This window comes from Botryllus schlosseri, chromosome 4 (assembly GCF_051294905.1).
Source record: "Botryllus schlosseri isolate E-star chromosome 4, Bs_hap1, whole genome shotgun sequence".
Classification (NCBI taxonomy): Eukaryota; Metazoa; Chordata; class Ascidiacea; order Stolidobranchia; family Styelidae; genus Botryllus; species Botryllus schlosseri.
Genome location: NC_137239.1, coordinates 7,731,894 through 7,756,992, shown reverse-complemented (window position 1 = coordinate 7,756,992; position 25,099 = coordinate 7,731,894). Strand labels below are relative to the sequence as shown.

General features: G+C 38.4%; 1 protein-coding gene and 4 long non-coding RNA genes across 9 annotated transcripts in view; 2 read left to right on the top strand and 3 right to left on the bottom strand.

Annotated features, from left to right (window-relative positions):
• LOC145438118 (uncharacterized) overlaps positions 1-25,099 on the bottom strand; it is a 465,561-nt gene that overhangs the window by 399,159 nt on the left and 41,303 nt on the right. The window lies entirely within an intron of this gene.
• Positions 1,603-4,914, bottom strand: LOC145438104 (uncharacterized). Of its 4 annotated transcripts, XR_013914811.1 has the most exons (5): positions 4,637-4,914; positions 3,925-4,033; positions 3,667-3,863; positions 2,791-2,904; positions 1,794-1,944 (listed from the first exon to the last, which is right to left on the bottom strand). It is a non-coding gene; the product is annotated as an uncharacterized LOC145438104 (long non-coding RNA). The 4 variants fall into 4 exon arrangements; XR_013914808.1 differs by lacking the exon at positions 4,637-4,914 and having other exon boundaries at positions 1,692-1,944; positions 3,925-4,353; XR_013914809.1 differs by lacking the exons at positions 3,925-4,033; positions 4,637-4,914 and having other exon boundaries at positions 1,692-1,944; positions 3,667-3,907.
• On the top strand, positions 5,742-9,600 carry LOC145438105 (uncharacterized). 2 transcript variants are annotated; one of them, XR_013914813.1, is made up of 4 exons: positions 5,742-5,898; positions 6,725-6,838; positions 8,069-8,172; positions 9,515-9,600. It is a non-coding gene; the product is annotated as an uncharacterized LOC145438105 (long non-coding RNA). The 2 variants fall into 2 exon arrangements; XR_013914812.1 differs by lacking the exon at positions 5,742-5,898 and having other exon boundaries at positions 6,682-6,838.
• LOC145437938 (uncharacterized) lies at positions 13,711-16,374 on the top strand. Its single transcript, XM_080315309.1, has 2 exons — positions 13,711-14,607; positions 16,307-16,374. Exons 1-2 carry the CDS (start codon positions 14,301-14,303, stop codon positions 16,372-16,374), a joined length of 375 nt encoding a protein of 124 aa, XP_080171435.1. The 5' UTR covers positions 13,711-14,300.
• Positions 21,495-22,762, bottom strand: LOC145436968 (uncharacterized). Its single transcript, XR_013914513.1, has 2 exons — positions 22,189-22,762; positions 21,495-21,704 (listed from the first exon to the last, which is right to left on the bottom strand). It is a non-coding gene; the product is annotated as an uncharacterized LOC145436968 (long non-coding RNA).

The window sequence follows — 25,099 nt, the reverse complement described above, 5'->3', positions numbered from 1 at the left end:
AGTAGGGTGAATATACTGAAATTACATCCCTGTCAATTCTAATGGGTAGGGTGAATTATCCGATATACACTGTTAGGAATGGGGTGAATCTGGTCATACACACCGGCAGGGTACGTAAGTTCTGTTTTCGTGTACCACCTTTTGGGGTGTGTATAACCACTCTTTTCCCTAAGAGTGTGGAAAGATGACTCGAGGTATTTGTATACCTACATTACGGTATTCCAAATATTCCAAGAAAGGTAATACACACAGAATATGACTTGTACTGAGTTCCGAATAAAGCGGATTGGCGCAAAATGCTCGTTATTATTCGCTACTATATCATGGAGGTGATAATCCAGGGCCGGCCAACCTATGGCCCGCGAGGATTTTGAGTGGCCCGCTAGGTAATTCTCGAAATAAGTTATAATATCACAAAATATAAATTACCCATGAAAGTTATTGTGAAATTGCAAGGCAAACGAAAGATTTGATTAACCTGACCGCGAAATGTGGAATATTGATGACATAAATATTAGTTCCGACGCATTAGTGTAGACAGGGGCCAGCGAAATTTTTCATGGATCTTCGTATATAACGAAAAAGTATAATATGTTGTGGCATATTAATCGCTTTTATTCTTTTAGTATTGGTGTTCGCAAAATCGAGAATTAAAAATACATTAAATTTACAGAACTGAATTCACAATTATGAGAGAACGTTCATCCAACATGTGAGTTCGTATCTGCACTCGCAGAAACATCGTCAGCGATGAAACCTTTGCACATAACACATATTATTCGCCGAAATATTCGAAATTGATACGTCCAAGCGCCAATTAATCCTGTCCTTTCCAAATTAGCTCAGCGGTATATATATACACTGGAAGCTTAAACGCGTGCATTTATGCACCTAAAATACACACAATAACTACTATATAAAGTTCTATTTCTGCGTGACTGCTAGAGTATGATTCCCCTGAGGAAAATTCAATAAATCGCAGCCCCATTACGTCGGCGTTCTGAAGAAAATGGCTGCGGCCTAAAAGATTTTCTCGTGTCGCCCTTGAATTTGAGACCACATAGTTTATAGAGTGCAGTGCACCGTTAACAAGCTTAGCTTCAAAGCGCAAATTGATTATAAGTTATTATATTATTCGATTATAAATTGAAACATTAATTGATGCACCAATTGTGTTCAGATGCATAAATTTCTCTACATCATCAGAATTTCAAGCGGTACCAGTGAACCTCGGACCTTGCCCGACCATAACTTATTAGCTGATTAATCTTAGATGGGCACTGCGCTGTAAAAATGTTGTGATCTAAAATTAACTCGCAGGTCGAGAAAAATTTGCCGCAGCCATTGTCTTCAGAAAGCCACCGTAATGGTGCTGCAATTAAATTAGGGTTAACATACGACCTCCTTTAGGAGGATTTGTCCTACTTTTTCAGATTTTTGAAATTGTCGTCCTAGGACGCCCAAATGTCTTCCTTTTTGGCAACTCCAGTACTGTTAGTGTGAAAATCCTCCTTTCCCGATTCCAAAATATGATAAACATAAATTAGATGAATTTTGCATAAGACCCGTTACGATCGAGCTTCCGCGTTTCTGGTGCGTTAACTTCACCATCTCATATTTTCGCAACGGGTTAAGAATCGATGACGCGCAGCCACGTCAGTTGGTCCTAATACGAAATTTCGCAGCTCCATTACGTCGAGCACAGTGTTTAGCATAGCATAATATACCTTCGTTTTGGGACGGCTCAAGAATTTCGATCATATATAAGGATTCTATTTAATAGAACTTCTATGTATATCCTGAAGCAGATCCATACTAGACAGGTAGCAAATCTTACCTGACAAAGACATATCGCTCTCAAACCATGGTTCGACTTTATTTTCCTGTCTATTAGAGAGCCTTCTGCAGTTCGAGCAGGATATGAATTTCATCGTCTTCATTTCCCTGCAAACAATTAGAATCGTAATAGACAGGTGAAGGACTAATAAGAACCATAATAGACAGGTGAGGGACATACCTGCAATTCAAAAGTTTCCATTCTAGCCATCACATTCCATTTCAGATAAAGGCAAGTTTGGGCATTGGCGCTGTACGCAAGTTGTGATTACTTATTACTGATTAGATGCGCGCTATCTAGTTTGCTATCATCTGAAGACTTCTAATTCTTGTCTGCTTTATACACTCGTATTCCATCGGTGTCACTTGTCAGTGTTTGATTTGTTATTAATACTGCACATTGTGCAATACACGGGGTTGAATTACGTTGTCAAAAATTGATGCAACATGAGATTCTCGATGGCGCAGATTCTTAATTTATTCGATTAGTTTGAACGACAACATTCTATGCTGATTTCCTTATTAGATGTACAAATTCGACCTCATCGCTAGAAACGTAGATTTCATCGCGCGCTCTGAGAAACACCATCTCCTATCGCGATTTGACGAACAAATACACCTTCTACAAATTCAAGTGCATTATTTGCATCAATGAGGGCCGCAAGTCGCGTTTAAAATATTTCAGCAGGAAACCGTGTCGCGTAGCATTGTGCGATATGCGTGCACGGACGAATATCGCTAATTGGTCGCCGCCCCGCGTAACACCGATAATATGACTTGTTGAATTGCAACTGAATATTAGAGTCAGAATGGTCATTTCAAAAGATCGTTGTTTTGCGTTTCAAAAAGGGGGATTTCGACACCCCCTGGCTACGCTTCTGCCGCCACCCCATGCAAAAATAAAAGTCGGCGCCTATGACTGTAGCACTGTTAATTATCTAACATAATACCAACCTCTTGATCAGTCTGCTCTCCAAAAACTTTATCAAGAGTGAGAAGCATTTCCATGTACTTCTCATGCATTTCTTCAACACTTCTATCAACAAGCAGTTGAAACTCATGTCTGATCTATTGGGAATAACAACGCGTTACTCAGAGCTGTTAGTCATGAATATGCATATCACTTAAACAGGTTAGTTAGAGTAAGTAAATTCATCCATATTATTTATTTTAAAATACATAGTTATTCACTAACTCATCTTGATATGAACATAATTAGATTTTCTTTATTTAATCATCACAATAATTGAATTATTTTTAGCACATGGTATCACGAAAGCTCATTACTCTAATTCTAACCCAATTAGTTGAATGTTTCCATATTCTTTCAATTCTGATCATATTCACAGTTCTTCTGAAAATGCCTAATTGACTATGGTATTTGGTAGTGAGCTAACAAAAATATCCTTCTCGTGCAACATCACGTCCAACTTTTCAGCTATGGTGCACAGACGCTAACCAATCTCATGCTCGTTCCTATGAACTAAGCTTGAATTTGGCTGGATTCCCTTGTCATTCATAATTTCTGTCAATTTTCAAGTTTTTGCAAATTGAGTAATTCTAATTGTAATCTAATTTGGAAAAAACTGCGCTTCAATTCTAATCTAATTCAATTTGGAAGAGCTGAAAATCTACTCGTTGTCCAAGCCTGGTACAGTGTACACTGTACACATGTTGTGTAATAGGAAAACAGTGTATATTAATGCAATAGGAAGATACATAGGCAATATAATTACCTAATTTGCCGAGGCACACAAACAATTTCATTTTACTGATTTTCGATATTATGACTGCAAATTGAAGTCATCTGTAAGGAATGAAAGAACTCACCAGTCTAATATCTTGCAGCATTGGAAAGCTCTTCAAAATTTCAGCAACGCCACCAAATTCTAGCACCTTCAACTGATTACGTCTGTTGTGATGAGTTTACTTCATGAGAGTGATGACATTCAGCCAATTGGCGCCAGGTCTGTTGAACTCTGTTTCCAACTGCACCCTGGCATCTTCAATCGTTAAATTAGGGTGACCTTTTGAATAACATGAAACTTATAAATTATAAAAAAAAATAATAACAATCATCCCAATCACCTGATGAGCCTGGACACAAAGCATGCGCTCTGCATGAAGACGTACCAGATGCCTTTGTCTTTTGTCTGAGATTCCTCAACTTTTGCGACAGCTTTTTCGAGAAGTAATACTGAAAAGCATTTGATCATGAATGCACTTTAATATATTGAATTCGGATAGGATTCGGGCAGTAGGTCATAGTCAAGAGAAGACGGTGCTTCATAGCAAAACAAGTCCAGTGTCTTCATATTTTTGTGTCTCCTTTTACAATGGCTACACTGTACACCGCTACAGAGATCTTCATATTTTGAATACACTATGCCACAGATCCTGCATGACATGATAACACTCAGACGTTGTCTGTGACAATAAATGTCTAGACAGCAAATCGGTAGTTCCGATAAAAGGGCACAACCAACACTTTCCATTAGACATTCTACCAAACGATATTAAGTAATTGAAACAGGTCAAGCGCAAAGAAAAATGTACATAACTTCATCTGCAAATGAGGTTTCATCACTAGGTCTATTATGGTATCTTCAGATGAAATTATTAAACAGCATTAGCTCCCATTTTCATGGTCTGCTTTTAAGGCGCATCAAGCTGCTAGATCGAAAATAGGTTATCTATATCTACTCATATACCGCTGGGCGCTGGTGCTGTATTTGAAACTCCATAACATGAACATAACATTATTTACAGGTGATGTTGAAAATTTACATAAACGAATTACCTTGCAGTAAATCAATGTGCTCCCTCTCCATTCCGTTTTGAACTAAAAACATCTCCATTTCCTCGCTATATGCTATTTAGATTCACGTAACAAAGACAGACAGATTCACGGTATATCTCACTCACTCTGGTCCTGCGTGGTAACGATCGATTGTCTCAGGATTGCGTCATACAGTCACGTGACTCAGTAAGTCATGCGTAAAGAAGAGACAGTTCATCAATGATAAAATACAAAGGGTACTACTAATAACTGAATGATTGCTATACTGTTGGCAATGACAGCGGGGTACCCGATGCGAGTAAAATGTTCAACGTCGGGGTGTTTCATACATATTTGTATGACAAATTTCTTCAGTAAGTTCGGTAGGGAAATAATATAATCAACCTTTTATTTTATCGCAATCTCTTAGTATGTTAATCTGATAATTTGTTTATGATAAACTGAAATGAGTAACAAGCGATTAACTATATAAGGATTAACGTGACTATCGTAGGTATGTAAAGTCAGATCAGAGCAAACCTCAAGACAGCGAGTCGTCAGTCAGGTATTGGTACAGCACGACCATAATATCTGATCACCAACCTATTTGCTTGAAGCCCGGTACCACTGTCGGTTACAATCTTGGTTATTTATAACTGTAGTAATATTGTTAATTAAACACTGCAGCTTGAAGAAAAATCTATAGCTTAGGACTTACCGATCAAATCACATTTTGCGAGGCTTTTCGATGTGTATCAATATTACCGCGCTTTAGGCTGCCTGGGATGATACATCACGTCAATAGTAACCTCGTGAAGTTTCAGAGTGAAGATTAGCAAGCGACCTCTCAAACTCCCTCTCAATTGATATCCGGTATGAATGTTTGACACCACAGGAAATTTGTCCGGAATGACTGTACTGATATGCATGTGAGCTCATAGACACATCATATGAGCATTAACCCACATCTTATGACATTCACTGATGATGTGTGGACGTGCACACAACATGGCGGATTCTCGATGTCAGATCTCAGCCGATAATATGTGTCAGCCAAATATTGTATATACCTATGCACAATGTTGTGTCTCATTCAACGCTGTGAATTTACAGTGTATGACCTGCTGCCCGAATCCTCTTGTGTAATTGGAAATTTTAAGGAATCAAGCCCTTCACCTTGCTCTGAACTTACTTCTATTCTACCCATGCAGTTGAAGGTGCTAGAATTCGATGGCGTTGCTGAAATTTTAAAGAGCTTTCTACTGCTGCAAGATATTAGACTGGTGAGTTCTTTCATTCCTTACAGATGACTTCAATTTGCAGTATTAACTTTGAAAATCAGTAAAATGAAATTGTATTGGTGCCTCGGCAAATTAAGCAATTATATTGCCTATGTATCTTCCTATTGCATTAATATACACTGTTTTCCTATTACACGACATGTGTACACTGTACACTGTTCCAGGCTTTAACAGCTAGTAGATTTTCAGCTCTTCCAAATTAAATTAGATTACAATTTAAGCGCATTTTTTCCAAATTAGATTGCAATTAGAATTACTCAATTTGCAAAAACTTGAAAATTGACAGAAATTATGAATGACAAGAGAATCCAGCCAAATTCAAGCCTAGTTCATAGGAATGAGCATTAGATTGGTTAGCGTCTGTGCACCATAGCTGAAAAGTTGGACGTGATGTTGCTCGAGGCGGATATTTTTGTTAGCTCACTACGAAATACCATAGTCAATTAGGCATTTTCAGAAAAACAATGAATATGATCAGAATTGAAAGAGTATGGAACCATTCAAATAATTAGGTTAGAATTAGATTAATGAGATTCCGTACTACTTGAGTGAAACTAGACTAAGACAACTAGAATCATTTAGTTGTCTAAGTCTGGACGGTATAGTGATACCATATGTGGAAAATAATTCAATTATTGTGATGATTAAATGAAGAAAATCTAATAATGTTCGTATCAAGATAAGTTGGTGAATAACTATGTATTTTAAAATGAATATGGATGAATTTACTTACTCTAGCTAACGTGTTTTAACTGATGTGCATATTCATGACTAACAGCTCTGAGTAACGCGTTGTTTTTCCTAATAGATCAGACATGAGTTTCAACTGCTTGTTGATAGAAGTGTTGAAGAAATGCATGAGAAGTACATGGAAATGCTTCTCACTCTTGATAAAGTTTTTGGAGAGCAGACTGATCAGGAGGTTGGTATTATGTTTGATAAATAACAGTGCTACATTCATAGGCGCCGACTTTAATTTTTGCATGGGGTGGCGGCAGGCGCGTAGCCAGGGGGTTTCGAGATCCCCTCTTTGAAACGCAAAACCAATTCCTTTTGAAATGAGCATTTTGACTCTAATATTCAACAAGTCGTATTATCAGTGTTACGCTGGGCCGCGACCAATTAGCGAGATTCGTCTGTGCGCGCATATCGCATCACACAAAGCTACGCGACGCGATTTCCCGCTGAAATATTTTAAACGCGGCTTGAGGCCCTCATCGATGCGAATAATGCACTTCAATTTGTAGAAGGTGGACGTATATTTGTTCGTCAAATCGCGATAGGTGATGGTGTTTCTCAGAGCGCGCGATGAAATCGACGTTTTTAACGATCAGGTCGAATTTGTACATCTAATAAGGATCGTTACTTTGGTGAAATCAGCACGCTGTGCGAAATACATAGTAGTGATCAATTTTATCGGACTGGACAATCAACCGGCAAAGTTATGCTGATAAAGAAATTGCAGATATGCCGCAAACCCGCAATAATTATAATTACAGGGTGCGCTTGTCATACGTAAATACCCAGATTCGGCATTAGCAACGAGCATAATTTGTTCAGACACGGGCATAAGTTTTAATCAAAAAGATACATAAACACGAACTGTTTGGGGAAAGTGTTTCGACGGACAGTAGTAAGGCCTGCACGTGGACGCACTATATCAAACCCCCCACGATAGTGCACGTGAGATAGTGATAACCCATTTTGCATACAAATGATTCTCGCTAATTTGCAGTAGGCCTACGCAGCATCGATAATACGAATTAGTGAATTGGCATTTCAAAAGGATGGGCTGGAATGGAAGCATTTGAAGTGCAGGAATGTCCCTCACCTGTATATTATGATTCTTATTAGTCCTTCACCTGTTCATCACCGAGCGAGATAGTGTAATGGTTATGCGTCCGGCTTCTCGAGCGGTAAGTCGTGGGTTCGATCCCCGGCCGGGTCATACCAAAGACTCGAAAATTGGTATCCGCAGCTATCCTGCTAGGCACTCGGCAATCCACGGATAGCATAGAGGAGAAAAAAACCGGGGGGCGCAGACTAGATGACCTCATGGGGCCGTATCGCAACTCCGTCGTCAAAGCATCTCGATGGTGCAGGCGAAAAAGAATACAATACCTCTCTCTATTATGATTCTACTTGTTTGCAGGGAAATGAAGTCGATGAAATTCATGTCCTGCTCAAACTGCAGAACCTCTCACAGACAAGAAAATAAAGTCAAACCATGGTTTGAGTGCGATATGTCTTTGTCAGGTAAGATTTGCTACCTGTCTAGTATGGATCTGCTTCAGTTCAGATATATATAGAAGTTCTATAAAATAGAATCCTTATATGATGAAATTCTTGAGCCGTCCCAAAACGAAGGTGTATTATGTTATGCTAAACACCGCGCTTGACGTAATGGAGCTGCAGAATTTCGTATTAAGGCCAACTGACTTGGCTGCGCGTCATCCATTCTTAACCCGTTACGGAAATATAGAAGTTGCGGGCGAGTAAAGCGATGGTGACGTTATCGCACCAGAAATTTCACAACGGGTTAGGAAACGCGGAAGCTCGAGCGTAACAGGTCCTATGCGAAATTCATTTAATTTATGTTTATCATATTTTGGAATAGGGAAAGGAGTATTTTCACAGTAACAGTACTGGAGTTGCCAAAAAGGAAGACATTTAGGCGTCCTAGGACGACAATTTCAAAAACCCGAAAAAGGAGTCCAAATCCTTCTAAAGGAAGGTCGTATGGTAACCCTAATTTTATTTCAGCACCATTACGGTGGCGCTCTGAAGACAACGGTTGCAGTAAATTTTTTCTCGACCCGCGAGTTAATTTGAGACCCCATCATTTGTATAGCGCAGTGCCCCTTTCAGATTAACCAACTAACAATTTATGATCGAACAAGGTCAGTGGTACATTTGTACCCCTTAAGATTCTGATGATGTAGAGAAATTTATGCATCTGATCACAGTTGGTGCATCTAATAATGCTTCGATTTATAATCGAATAATATAATATGAAGGAAATATGTCGTACACGCCCTATGTCCTAAAGAAATAGAATACACTAGGCCCGATTTTGACATAAATCTCCTGACTGAACATCTCCCGTTGAATGTCGCATCTAAACCACCTTGGCGTTTACGACATATTTCCTTTATAACATCGGGTGACAACGATATAAAGTTCGATATCTGTGTGATGTTCTTGTGAAAATTTCAATAAATTGAAACTCTATTGCGGTGACGTTCTGAAGAAAATGGCTTCGGCCTGAATTTTTCTCGTTTGCCCTTCAATTAGGGACGACATCATTTTTAGTATTCTTCGAAATTACGATGAAATGTCTTTGTTGGCCGTCTGAGTCTCGATTCATATGACTTGGTTCGAGTCATGTGCAATGACTCAAGTACAAGTCGAGTCATTTTTTGTTTTGAGAAATTGACTCGAGTCAAGTCGAGTCATCAGAAAGTCGTGACTCAAGTCATTACAACCCTGATGAGAAGTCTCATAAAAGCATTTCTAGCTGAAGTTGGTCATGTGCTCTGGATTCGCACGAGAATATTTAGCAATATAATTTGAAGCTAACATATTGTTTTAATTCCAGGCACATACAGTCGATTTAACGACTTAAAAGTTGACTCCTCATCTTTTGATTGCACGTCATGAGAATGGAGGTGAACAATCGTGGATCACCAATAGCATCACCGGCAAGGAAGCGCAGATCCGAAAACGAAAGAAGACCGTTTGAGAGGATAATTGATCTCGTAGCATGCTATTACGCATGGGATCTTAGTTATCCCAAGGTCTTTCAAATAATGCCATTCATTCAACGTGTATACTTGTTGGTGATAAAAATTCGCAATTTCAGTCGAACAAGTTCGTCAATTTTTGGAAAAAATATCAAAATGTCCAGCAATCGATTGGAAAAATGTTGGCTAATTAATCTTCCCTGCTCCAAGTACTTGTACTGTGAGTACTACTTTCTAGGGCTGGGCAAAATCGAGTACCTGAGTGATTCGATTCTGAATCACGTAAAATGCTTCGATTCGAGTATCACTCATTATGACTTAATAACAGAATGTAATATGTCAAAGCTTAAATATGTACCCTTCATGCCACCACAAATAATATAATGCCTGTTATTGATCACATCAAAGATTGTTCGGTATTTGTTCGGCCATACAGGTTTCATTGCACTTTGTGACAATGTTGTTAGATGATCACGACTTGAGAAATATATATTTCAGTAACGTTCGTAGCGTTGTACTGTATGTCGCCCATGCTGCGATACGGCCAGTCAATGTTTCGAGGCTTTCACGGAAAATTTGTATCGAAACTATAATTATCGTTGATAAATTAACGTGCAGTGGCGAGGAGCGTATAATTACAGTACTCGAAAAAATCGAATTTTACTACTCAACTCGAATCATTAGAATTATTACTCGATTCAGATTCGAGTACTCGAATGATTGTACCTAGCCCTACTGCTTTCTGTTGTCATGTAATGTACCTGATTTTGTTATTTTTTGCATTTGCACAATAATTCGTTTTTTGTGGCTAGACTTTTGCTATGCCTTCAATTTGTAAACTTTTTGTTTTTAGTGGCACTGTACATTAAGGCTGTTCCAAAATAACATACTGCTGAGTCAAAATTGGTTTACTATGGTTTTTTGGCAATTCAATCATTTGATCATGTAACTGGTCAATTCGTGTTGAACAATATTTATTGGCAACATTACTGTACATACACTTTGCTTTAGTTCCAAATCCAGTTCTTTTATACTGTTATTACCGTTACATAGTATATTCATATTGAAATGAACCCGAATATTTTCTGTTGACACTTGTCAGTGGTAATCGTCAGCAAATCTAGTAGAGATTTGGAAAGGACATTGTATATCAACAATCGTATCACAAAATATGACGTCATCAGCATGAAATTTCGAGAGAGAGAGCGTTCAGTGCACTATTCCCAGCTGGTACACGAAATCCTGTTGACAGAGTTGCGGCTGGTGTATTTTATACATGTCATTTCCGCTGCAATTAGTCCCTTTACTCCAACTATTGCGATTGGGTTGGAGTTTTTCTAGTACTTTGATTAGCACACTGTGGTTCACTTATCAAAATACACCAGCCGGAACTCTGTCAACAGAAGGAGTTCGTGTACCAGCTGCATCGGAATAGTGCACTGAACGCTCTCTCTCGAAATTTCATGCTGGTGACGTCATGTTTTGTGATACGATTTTGTTGATATGCAATGTTCTTTCCAATTCTTTACTAGTTACTGACGGTTGCCCCTGACGAGTGTCAGCCCAAAATATTCGGGCTCATTTCAATATGAATATATACTATTCAATTGCATATTGAAGTTCTGTACCTCCAAGAAGCTCTGTTACGACTGTATAAAATCCTGTCTTACTGTGTCAAAAAATTGTTGTTTTCAATTTTTATTGTCATATTTATAACGGCAATTTACACTTTTAACGTACATTTTACAACCGATTCTTTTGAAATAAAATATTGTTTCAAGAGCTATATTGTTTCAAGAGCCTGTGGAGGTATATCAGGTACATAATTTCGAGCTCTGCAGTGATAGGTACTGACATGCCACTTCAGACCACACAATATTATGACATACATCGCTACCACACAATGTGGCATCTAAAAAAAAATCGAATATTGTGTGTTTTTTAGGTGCATAAATGCACGCGTTTCAGTTTACAGTGCACTTTTTATAACTCTGTTTGGTGATATCGAATGGTTCGCATTTATAATATTCTAATTTTTATCACTTTTAGCAGTTTCTAGTCGCATTTTCAAGTATCGGTACCAATAGACGAAATCCCAATAGTGTTGTTACTTTCATATTCCTCGAAATTACAATGAAATGTCGGTCTTGGCCGTCCGAGTCTCGAGTCATATGACTTGGTGCGAGTCATGCGCAATGAATCGAGTCCAAGTCGAGTCAATACACAAATTGACTCGAGTCGAGTCGAGTCATCTACGTATTTTGTGAAAATGACTCGAGTCAAGTCGAGTCATCAAAAAATCGTGACTCGAGTCATTACAACCCTGGTCTTTCGTGCCACTGAAATACAGAAGGATAATTAGTTTTAAAAAAATATATGTTTGCAGGTTGAGTTGACCTAATAGGCTTGTCATTGAATATGGTGCCCTGTAAAACCAAAATATCAGAAACAGAACGACACGTTAAAACTAATTCATGTAATTGCCTGGATGGATGCAGCACATTTTCATTCAAAACAGAGAACTAGCCAATAAAGGAACGTGTTGTTGATATCGATGTTACTGAACTTATAAAATATTTCCTGGTAGAGTCGATATAGTTGCCGATTGTCAAGTCAACATGGTCAATTTACGACATTGACAAAATATATACGCCGATTAAGAACTGTCAAAGAGTCGTTATAAAATACTATCTAATAATACTATATATGGAAAACTATTCAAGTCCTCCGGAAGGTAGTTTCTGGTAACTGATGTCATTGGGAATCGCTAATGTTAATCTTCACTGGTGCTGCATCAAAAATGAAAATTATGATTGTGTACAGGTAAGAGAAGGTACGTGGGTACATATCCATCCATAGCTATGTCATTCCATTATAAGCATATGTACTTATTGTCCTACTTAACGTGTTCATGGATATTCCTAAAACTATAGAATTAAGCAATGGAAAGCCAAGAATTGTTACTGCATTTGTAGTATGCAATAAGCTCATTGAGAGAAGTTGTCTCCTTTTTGTTAAAATAGTGAAATTTACTTATTAACAATTATAATAGATACAATGAAGTTGCCAGTGCTCAATGAACCTCACACGATTATTTGGCACTCACGTTGTTGACAATTTGACATTTGGCACATCGAAAGGTTGCCTACTCCTAAAATCAATGTGATTCTGTAAATGAAAATGATATTTCCCTACATAGGCGCGTGTATCAGATCCCGACGTCATCAATAGTAAACTGTATGCCACTGTGACTCGAAATTACCGCAGCAAGCAGGGTAAGATCCAATTGGATTTCCAGTTCAACGCCACTCATCCATCGCATCCGTCGGCAGGAATACCAACAAGCATATTTTATTGGCCATTAGGCCTGTGCAACGCAATATAATTAACATAGCAACTAATAAGGAGCGGGCCCGTGTTTATTTCTGTCTTAGAATTTGTGTTATGGCTATGATTGTGGGGATTACTTGGATGGCTATCACGGTATCACGACTACGAAAATACCTTGATATTGCGACTCCTCGACCAAAACAATTTTTCAACCTAATCACACGAGTCTTCATTTTCAACTTCAACTAAGAGTAATTTTTACATGTCTCTCAAAGTACTTATATTTGTAACATGCAGAGGAAATATTTGCTGCGAGTACCAAAACAAAGTTCTTTGACCCCATCCGCTGATTTCTAGCGTATGTGGCGATAGTAAAAATATTCGTGTCAGTTACATCAGCGATGTAATTTGTGTCAAGTTTCAGGAACACCACGGCGCGTGAGCTCGATACCTTAATGATTAATTTGTTTTCGATTTACGGCGTTTCACAATATTGATCTGTATCTACGGCAATGGTGTTGCAGTTTTGCTATTGTTATGATTGTTGTAGTAAACTTGTAACATTGATACGACTAAAACCAATGGCCGGCATATGCTAAACGATAGGGGAAAAACAGTTCACCTGAGTCTACAGAATTATATTAAATTGCCTCAAGGGATTTAGGACCGATTTATGAACATCTCATATTACGAAATTATTTAGAACCACGCGTATAGTACTAATTTATAGCGATTTGTCAGCGAAAGTAAGTTATTTCGAGTATTCATTGAGGCGATAAGTTACGGCTAAATAATTATCAAGCTGGAAACAGATAAATCGTCAAGTGTAGTTTGATAATCTCACGAAGATACTTTAAAACTGTCATTTCACTGAATATATCGATGGGCTGAAACCGCAGTCTGCCGAATGAAAATGCAAAAACATTAAAGATTGAACAATAGAAAGGGGCTATAGGCTAGGTATTCCCGCAGCAGTGGGTAGAGCTTTGATGTGATATCGTTTGAGGAAACTGATGAGTTTCTGATAGATAGTTCCAAGCCCTACTCAAAAATCTTACAGGGAATGAAATCGATGATTCTATTCAAGACTATTGTAATGAATGCACTGATTTTACGCACGTCAGCCAACTAGCATATTTATTTCGTATATATATGACGGCCACGTGATTTTCGCTCAAGGGTGAATCTTGCCGCATGTTAACAGTTCCCAATTTAAGTAATTTTTCTTTTCTTTTATGTGTAGCCAACATTAGCATGCATTTAGTAAAATAAATCAAATATTTTAACCTACATGTTGGTGTTGGTTATACTATGATCACTGTACCGGTTATTCGTTTTGTAGAAAACGTTTTTCGGTGCGTGTGTGTGAATAGGATGAAGATCACGTGGGAAATCTTGACGTTATGCTCGCTGTCGGTGATGTCTGCCGTTAAACCGGAAGAAATTCTGTGTAGAGCAAGACCAGGCTGCAAGCTAGCACGATGCGATCCGGGCATTCCTTCGTTACGTTTAAACACGAATGAATATCCTTTGACTTGCATAAACACGTTGTTGCCCGATAACGCAGCGAAAGCAGAATGTAAACAATTAAAAAGGGAATTTCAAAGCTTAAAATCAGGTAAGTTCGTTAACGTAGCAAACAAATTTCCTAACGATCATAACAAAATTGTTTACGGTTTACTGTATCAATGTTTTACGGAGAATACGCGGCGATAATTTGAGCTACGGTATTATCACCGCTAATCTTTCTTATCAGCCAACCTCGCGAAGTCTTATACCGACCGAAATCTCCTATCGGTGTATCCTGGCGTTTAAATGGCAGGGGCAAGATGCTGTCAATAAAAATCCTGTACCCACTCGACCGCATCAACCAGTGCAGTGGTTCCCGGAGTTCGTGATATCGCATCTTGTCGCAGTTCTGCGAGATGAGGGTGAACAAGAGTGTTGGAGTAGCAGAATTTATACAAACAAATGTATCAGAATAATTAGATACAACCTAGTTATCAGTGGTCCCCATCCCCTGTTCGACTCCTAACCTCCTTATCAAGCTCGAGTGAAAGTTCCGTCCCTGATATTATCGGACCGAAACAGAGGACATATAAACGGGAAATGATGTACTACTAAACTCTGATCGCTGGACAATTTAATGAAAACAGGGTTATTTTTTAGACATGACTCCGAAAATCCCGTCTCCTCGTATGATCGGTGAAAGTTTACTTTTTTTATTCAACTTTCGGGTCGGATCCAGAATAACCCTTTTTCACGTGCATTTCGTATAGATTAGTTAAATATAGCTGTTGTAACATTTTCGCCCCCTATCTCGCCAATCGTACGATTTCGCCCCCTGTTTTTTCTAAATCGCCTACGCTGGGAACCACTGACCTAATACGAAGATATTCTTACTTGTGTACTCTATACTTCAGGGGGCAAGACATGTTGAGCTCGATAATGAGATGAATAATCGAAAACGTTTGGTAACCCTGATTTGGACTAGCCCATCCTAAAGGGTGCCCATTAGGGTTGTTTAAAAATAACTTTTTTTTTTGGATTCCAGCCATTCAGTCATTAAATTGTCAGGTTACCCTAAAAACACTGCACACCAAATTCGGTTCAATTGTAACAATTATAGGGCTCCGTAGATCCAATTGAATTTTTCAATTTAAACAGTAAAATAAAAAAAAATTCAAATTTCCCCCAATCAAGGATAATCCGAGAATTATGAACAAAAAACTCTAATAACTCCACTTCTACTAGTTGGAATTGAGTCGTTTATGGGGTTGACAGAAAAATTTGAATTTTTTTTTTAATTCTCATGTTTAAATTAAAAAATTTAATTGGATCTACGGATCCCTATACTTGTTAGAATTGAACCAAATTTGGTGTGCAGTGTTTTTTAGGCTAACCTGACAATTTAATGACTGAATGGCTGGAATCCAGAAAAAAAGTTATTTTTGAACAGCCCTAGTGCCCATGGCAGTGCGAATATTTCGTACGCCCGTACTTGAAAAAACGGGCGGACTCAATTCTGAAAACAATGCGATTGTAAGCTATATTGGTATTTATTAATTTTATGATCGGGTACCCATATTAGAATCATGAAATATGACCAGAATACTTTACTATCTACAATACTGATCAGGGGATCTGTTTGGTGGTAGTTACGGCTATATGTGTGCTTTTAACTCAATATGTCGACGATAGCCACGCTGCCATGACAATAGATTATGAGTACCTGTTATTGCTGTATTTTTTAATAATTTTGGTGCAATCGTATTACTTCCAAATTTTTGGTAACAAAGAAAATGTCAACATTCCAGAGTTGGATCAAATGAAGCTTGCGTTTGCTCAGTTGAAGAGAATGGGTCAAGCAGCAATGCAAGGTTAGATTACAACTGCAAACATATTTTCAACAGAATGGATATTCTCAATTTTCAACAAAATGGATATTCACAATTTTGATGTAGTTTTAATTCACTAATATTAAGCAAGGTAGCTCATAAATTATATGTTACAATTAGCCGCAAGCAATATCGACTGATAAATATATGAATGCGTGGTGTGTTACAGTAGTTACCGTCAATAATTCATTGTGCCCCGCCTACAACTCAGGGTTTGATTTGGTCAACTCTACTCACATTGCATCCAATTTGTATTTTGTTGCAGGATTGTTTAATTATCACTTGGTAGGAAGAAAATTGTAGTTTTTGTAATTTTATACTGCGCATAAATGGCTAATTGACTATGAAGAACCCTCATGTACTTCTCAGTCATTCTATCAATATCATAATGGCATGATGCGAAATATTTGTTTGTCAAAAAAGCAGTTTGTCAAGCCTAAAAACTGTACTTTTGTACAACGGAAATTCATATTTTCCTGTATCAATTGGTCATTCTACCAAGATTAAAGAGGAGTATAAAACTGTAAAATTTGTCCTTGAAAGGCCTAACTACTATACTCATACGCGTCTCATTTCTTTTGACTGGTAAATGAATAATTTTCCACTGAGTCAACAAAGTGGGTATACCTAGTAACCCTATCAATGGAGAAACTTAAATCTGGTCTCTGGTATATTCGAATGCCAATGAAAGATTCCAATTTCACATTAGGAGGAGCTCACAGCATGTAATTTCTCCTAAGATGTAGTAAATAAAACTTTTTAGCTGATCACAAAGCACTCAACTACAAACAGTTGGTCCGAAAATTCGTATCTGCATATCGAAAACTTGGAACAAACATGAGCATAAAAGTTCACTTCCTGTTCAGTCATTTTGATATATATCCTAATCATCTTGTCGATTAGCAAGGGGAGAGGTTCTACCAAGACATCAGAACAACAAAAGAAAGATACCAGGGCAGATGAGATGAACCTTTGAACATATTATGTTAGACCAGGGGTCACCAACACGCGGCCCGCGGGCCGCATGGGGCCCGCGACGTCATATTTTGCGACCCGCGACCTGATTTGGAAAAATTTCGGAAGAACGATTAGTAAAGCATGTTGAAAATCTGAAATTGATATTGTTATTTAAAATAAGCCATTCTACTGTGCTCTATATCGCTATTTCTCACTAGCTGATACGGCTTCGGCATGGTAATATCATTCGTGTAGGAAGAATTTGCTAGTATGCATGGGCATATTGCCTTGATGTGCAATGGCCTACCACTACCAAAACCGAGACGCTTGAAAAACGACTTCGGTTTCTCCTAAGGACAATGCTTTACGAGGAGATATTTTTCCAGCAAGTAGGCTACCGTGTCTAGCTATAACGCCAATATCGATTCTTTAATCCAGGGGTGGCGAATCTGCGGCAGCAGAAAGAAAATTATGCGGCCGTCGACACTTAATTCAATTTGGATGTGTTGGCGGCCGTCAATATGCAATTGAATTTACGAATCGACTCTTTAATTAATGAGAGGTTTGAATTATTCTTGAAATTTTTTTCGCGCTACGCGCGGTTCAATGCGTGTTGGTTCTCGATTTTAATACAGTAGTGTCCTTTGTAATCTGAGTCCGACAGTACAGATGCATGCGCCGGCATCGCGCCCTATAAAGAAATACAAAATTTTAATCGTGTTCTCCTCATCACGAATGAATTTTATTCTGGTAGCCCTGTGTTTCTTGCGAATCCAATATATATTTCCACTATACCGATCGACAAATCTGATGGGAGGTCAAAAAATAACTGCAGGTAACAAAGGGGACTAAAAAGAATTGGCCCAACCAAAGATGCAGTATAACATTAACAACTTTCCTTTCGCTTTTTCGAAGACACGCGCCCTGCATCAGCTCTACCGGTGAATCTGATCACATTGGCCAAGAAAGGATAAACATTTTACAGTAATATGTGAAACTATAGTAATATTTAGTATTACTAAAGTTTACGCGCGACCGCGGAACGAATCCCTGTAGCTCTTCATACTACGACTACTAACGATTTCGATGCGCATGCACTCTTAGAAATATTCGTAGATTTACCCAAATTATACCGGTAAATTTGTCCCATCAGTTATATTAACGGTAAATGCCCGTTAAATTAATATACGGGCACGTCAAAAGTAAATTTACTTGTTTTTAGAGGGTAAAAAAATTACAGATTAAATTCGCAGAAGCAATTTACGGGATAACCAGTATTTCAGATTTACGTTTGGATTTGTAAAAGCAATTTACTGGATAATAAGTATTCCGGATTTACTTTTGCATTCGTAAAAGCGATTTACTGGATAATCATTATTTGCAACATTGCTATTGAACTCACAATTCGATCATTTTACACGCTTACGGTCTTATGTACATATATATATGTGATTTTCGTAATTACATCATGTTTCAATCATCAACCAAATTACGACATCGATGGCCGTGCTGATTGCTAATCGGTGAATGGTATCCGAACATTTGGGCATTGCAGATACCATCGTTTATATCGCTTCATAAATAGTATCCTTTGAGACATCAAGGTCTAGCAATAGTAGCATGGCAAGCGAATTTGGTATGTTATGTAGTTTTACTGCAGGTATGATCTTTTGTGTAATTATCTGTTGGACCAGTTTTGCCACCATTGTAGACTCCTTAACGCATGTATGATGCGAACTATATATCAAAACACTGGAGCTGGTGTTTAGCCGCCATGCTCCTTTGCCATTGAGACGAGAGTAGTAGACGTCCTTTACCTTTTTCCTGCGAATGGCCTTGTGAATTGTTTGATCATGAATTCGTAGCTGCTCGAGCGAACAGTACATTGTGACGTCATAGATATTCCAGACATAGTGGCGTCAGACGTCAGACATATCTGAGCCTGAGCACGTGCGGCTGAATGTTCCGAGATAGATATTATATCGACGCGATGTTTTCGTATTGGATAATAACAAGATGCGTTGCTGCAAGATATTGAGGGTTTCGAAGCCACAGCTTAACTCTAGCTTTAGAATTTTGCAGGTGCTGATAGCAGATATTGTAGGTATAGCAGTATCCGAGCTCAAATCTTGCAAATTATTCTCAGTCCTGTTTCTGAAGACGTATGTATTTTCGTTACAGTTTAATGGTGAACAGAAGCTATGGCTTATAAGAATGTATTACATTTTCTGACATTGAGCTACACGAAAATGGAAGCGTTATGGCATTATGAATCATGACGTCGAATGCTTATGTGATAGAAAGGGATCATTTCGCCTCTCGCTTCTAGCACAATGCCGTGCGAAATACATTGGACGTGCGATGCAAAGGAGTATTGCCAGAAAAGTTTGCAATCACGCTGGAAAAGATGATTCAGGTACGAAGTCCTAGGCCAAGGGTATCCGTATCAAACTCAACTTGCGTCGCTGGCCAGATTCAAACTTTCAAACCGCTCGCGGGCCGGATCAGTCAAATCATTCCAAAATGTTACGGTACATCAAAACGCCCGACCTTACTTTTCGCTTAAATAATTTATTATCAATCCTGTATACATTTTGGTATATTACATAACATTCACGATCATATCATATGAATATATTCTAGCAGCACCTTTACTCGCAAACAACGGAAGTTTGGCAAAAATTCAAAGATTGATCGTTTGAATTCGACCGCTTAAACACTGACTCTAACCACGGAATAAGCTGACATATTTGTATGCTCCCTTTGTTTTAATCTTAATCTGCCGTTAACTCACCGTATGCGCTTTGAGGAACACAATTGATTTAATTGTAAAGGCAGACGTTAGAATTTGGCTCATTATTAGGGCCATTTAAAGTCATTAAAGTCATATTTTTTTCTATGCATCAGTAAGTCGTGAAATCAATTTTAACGCAAAAACCGCATCCATATGGGGTATATTAAGAAAGTTATAAAGTCATATAAAGTCATATTTTCCTGGTTGGATCATATTTGAGTTATAAAGTCATATTGTTGTATACTTTAAATAAAAAGTGCCAATTGAAGCAATTACGCACTAAGAAAGTAAGGCAATTTCCGATTGAACGAAGGCAAACTGTAAGGTTAGCCTATAACATTACAGTCGCAGACCTACGAGGTCACACATTCCATTATGAGGTCACACATTGCATTGTGTTGCTACACGATCTGTTCTACTTTTGTGCACGTCATTTGCAGTTCAGAGACTTCCACAAGTGAAAGAAATAGTCAACCAATGGGAAGCTGAAGGACTTATTGTAAAGAGCGTCAAAGATTCAGTGAACGATCCAAAGTTGACGAGTTAACAGAAATATGCCTCCACTACAACAATATTTCAAACTTGATACCGAAAATGTAATGTACACTATCAAAGAGGTTCATGCTGATCTAAATGCCCTCGAATTCGGAAAAGATCTGCTTGAGCTCAAAAATTACATTAAGAAGCGATTGGACAAAAACGATGTGAAACAAATTATGGAGCTGCAAAGACAAGACATTGCATTGCACCTGCGCTGTATGCAAAACTGCAAATGTGTCAACCAACATCAGCGTCTGCGGAGCGCTCATTTTCCTTACTAAAGTCATTTTTACGTCCAAATCGTAACTTTAAAGACTCCAACATTCCACACTACATACATGAAACTACTACAAAAGTGGTTTAAAATAAAAATAGATGCGTATTACTGTTATGTTGTTCATGTTTTACTCGTCAGTTCCATCAGTGACGTTGGTTACATCACTGAAAAAAAAATTAACCTCGATTTACCGCGAAATGCCTGGAAGCAGGGTGGCCAGCCACTTGGCAGTAATATAACATTACCGTCACTCAATGTAAATTCAACTTACAACCGTCCGGTAATCTAACTTTACATGCCAGACCGTAATGTTACAGTCACCTCTGGTATATTCAATCTACATTTTCTTCTGTGTACATTTACCACCGAGACTGTAATTTTACCGCCTTACCTACCTACCTACCTACCTACCTACAACCCTACATGCTGTCCTTGTAAATCAGATTACATGCCTGCTTGTAAATTCACGTCTCAGCCGACATCCATACCTATCCCAAAGCAACGCGATGCCAAAATACCGCAAAAGTTTCTTCACGCTCTCAAGACGACATTAGGACAACTGTATATTCATTCATGATTCACGATGAAAAAGTATTGCTGCTGGAGGTATAATTCTTGTTTAGGAGGCATGCAAATATAGCACGAGTGGTCCCAAGAAAAGGTGAATTAATTCCAACGCCGGATAAACTTCTAATTGTTTCTTTTTCTCGTCTTCATTCCTTCTGTGTGACTAGTATCTTGCAGTTCCACTAAAAATAATTCATGCGTAAGTCGCTATACTAAGCCAAGTTGCTAACCTAGACATGACTTATAAAGACTAAGACAAATAGGCTAACAAAAATATAACAAAATTTGAAGTACCGGTACTGGTACATTGTGAGTTGACGACTCCTCATTTAACATGATATAGCAGAGATTCATGACTTAAATGATCAATGTATTGAAAAAAAAGGTGCCTCATTTGATGCGGCATGTGAGCCAAACATATCGAGCAGTGGATGAAAACATATCTAAGCTATGACCCGATAAATGTCAATAACAAGCTAACAGTTTCAACTACTCCGCGGCAGAGTATGTGGTGTCGCAGGTCATTATACAAGTCGACTAATATCCCAAAATAGAACTGAGAATGGGGCGACTGAAATATTTAAATCATGAAACCAAAGTCATCCGGGTGGTGTGCACAGTCGTAGATATTCCCGGTAACTAATACTATACAGTAGGCTACTGCACCTTTTACGATGCGCATCCCATTCATCAGTCCTGAGAATCTTCAACGAAAGTCTCTACTTTCTTCAATCGCAAGTCACAAGCTTCGCACCGTCAGCCTTTGCATGCCCAAAGCTCAATATTAATGGCCGACCAGTCGGCTACTCGGCTCGACACGCAGACAACTTTGAAATAAGTGATATTCATCCGCTCACATATGCCACCAATAATATTTACTGTCCACGTTATAATGTTCAATCCAGGTTGGTTTTTCATACAGAAACATCTATCAACACCTATAGTCCCTTTCTTTTGCATCTAATTTCGTATATATTGATATTTATTGCTCCACGTGTGGTTCCCTACTTACTTACCTAACCGGACGCTATTTGTGATGTCACAGTTGACTGTTGGTTGTTTACTACGAATCTCAGAATAACCTGCAACGCGCAACCTAAGGTAACCTATTATAGGTCGCCGTGTCCGCCATTAAGAAATGGTCAACTGAGCCTGCTGCTGTGCTGATATTTCTAGTTTCAGGAATAAGATTATGTATTCTAAACTGATATTTGTAACTCATTAGCCCTATCTGTTACAATACAACAAATCTAAACACCGAGACCGACCGTGTAGCCATAGCCTTATAATATAATGTATATGGTGTAACTACATTGTCCGCTGCTTCTTGCACCCAACTATGCACTATACCGAAATTGGTACTAGGGTCAACCAGTTCCGTGTGACCTAATCCTGTCTCGCGAACGAGGCTGAATCAGGTCAAATCGCAGCGAGAATGATATCACAGTGACATGCACTTCCACGTATCCACTGGTTGCTGGGGCTTGGAAGCTAATCAATTTTGCCAATAGCTTGGTAAAATGTCGTAGCGAGTAACTGTCAGTAACCTTGCGAAGAAATTCTGGTAACTTGACTTAGCAGCTAAATTAATGTAATATTACATATCAAAATGTAAAATGACAAACTACACGCTGCTATTAGCTGTGACCGGTAATTCGTTGTAAAATTTACAGAAATTTCTTTGTAAATCTACCAGATTTTTTTGTGTGATGTAAAAATACACGATTTTCGCATAAAGTCATATAAAGTCATATTTTCCCCAAAATAAAGTCATATAATTGATTTTTTAAGGTCATATAAAAATGGCCCTACTCATTATTAATCGTCATTCGGGTTTCTCTGTCTGTCTGGGGCCTTAGAGTAGAAGTGATACAGCAGTGCGACCAAATATATTTGAATTGTATTTTTTATAACTATTATATTTTCCATGCGACCTGCATATAACATTTTTTTTTTTCACTTCACGAATAACTACTTTTTGGCTCATTTCTTCATAAAAATATGAACTCAGTGTGCACGAGTTTTTGGAATTGGATGTCAGTATCACCAACTTGTTCCTGATGATGACTAGAGTAAAACCATAACACCACTGTCGGATAATTATATCACGGTCTATGATCTTGACATTTGTGGCCTTGCGGGAAGCATTTCTTACAATAATATCTCAACATTTGTTAGAAAATGTGCTGGGTAATACAGGGGTTATTCAAACTACTCAGAATTGCTTCGCAGGCCGCATGCGGCCTGCTGGCCTTATGTTCGACATCGCAATCCTAGGCCATCATTATTTGAGAAATTGACAAGAATATGAAAAGTCGCAGTATGTCATACTATAGCGTCTCAAAGTTTCCAAATTGTAACGGTGTTGATGACAGCATAATCTTTGTTCAGATTATAGAAGAACCTACAAAAGAGCATGGCCCAAAGTACAGTCCTTCAACTGCTGCTGAAGTTTTGATGAAGCCCTCTTCATTCAGGCAGTTGCTGACCGATGATCCCCACAAGAAAGACTGGATTTTCTTCATTATCCACACTTACTTTTTTTTACGTGTTTCCGCACCAAATAAACCTGATTCAAATTTACTGGTCTCAGGAATGTAAAACTGCTGCAAGGGACCAGACGAGTATATTGATATTACAGCAGATTTCTGTTACCTTAGGTTACGGAAATTTTCCGTAAAATTTCCTACGGTCAGCATATGTAAAATCATATTACGGGGAGAGTTATTTCGAATTTACTGGTCTCATCAGCGTAAAACTGCTGCACTGGACTAGACCAGTAACTTGGTATTACAGCCGTTTTCCGTTACATCAGGTAACGGGAATTTTCCGTAAAAATTTTTACAGTCAGTCTTTGTAAAAATAAATTACGGTCAATAATATTTACGGGAAAATATTTTTCAAATTTACTGGTCTCAGAGTCGTAAAACTGCTGCCAGGACCAGACCAGTAATTTGGCAGAGAATATTTTTAACAGTGTAGTAGCCGATATGCGTAAATATATTAGTCTGGAGTGTACCAGCAATGGGCATGGGCAGTTTAACGTGGGTATTTGGCCCCATTTAGGTCATTCCGACTATCCACCGGAATGCGGCCGCAGGCTACATGGGTAATTGCAATGCGGCCGTGAATAACAAATAGGTTGACCAGCCCTGTCTTAGCTGCTACAGAGTGTTGTCAGGTATGGTGCACAGCTCACAGTTAAAAATATAATGAAATTTATTATCATGATATTTTTGTTGTATTTGTTCAATAAAATATTGTCTCTTTTGTGGTGACTATGCTCGTAGCCCATGTTAAAGAGCATAGCATCGTAATAACGTAGACTTATCAGACGTGGCTGACTGTGTTGTCTACTTTAATCTCGATATTGATGTCATGCGGCCCGCGGCCTCTAGGAATTTTGAAAAGTGGCCCGCGACCCATTTTGAGTTGGTGACCCCTGTGTTAGACCATTGCCGGAACCTTTCGAGAGCCTTCACGAAGTAGCTTACAAGCGAAAATCGTACAAAACTCAATTTCGATTTAAAATATATCAATAATATTGTATTCCAACTGATTATTTCAAATTTACAAT

Bases quoted from the DNA above. Each gene is read 5' to 3' on its own strand.
- LOC145437938 (XM_080315309.1), top strand. From the start codon at position 14,301: ATGATCACTGTACCGGTTATTCGTTTTGTAGAAAACGTTTTTCGGTGC. The intron at 14,608-16,306 runs GTAAGTTCGTTA...TCAACATTCCAG, and splicing joins ATTTCAAAGCTTAAAATCAG to AGTTGGATCAAATGAAGCTT.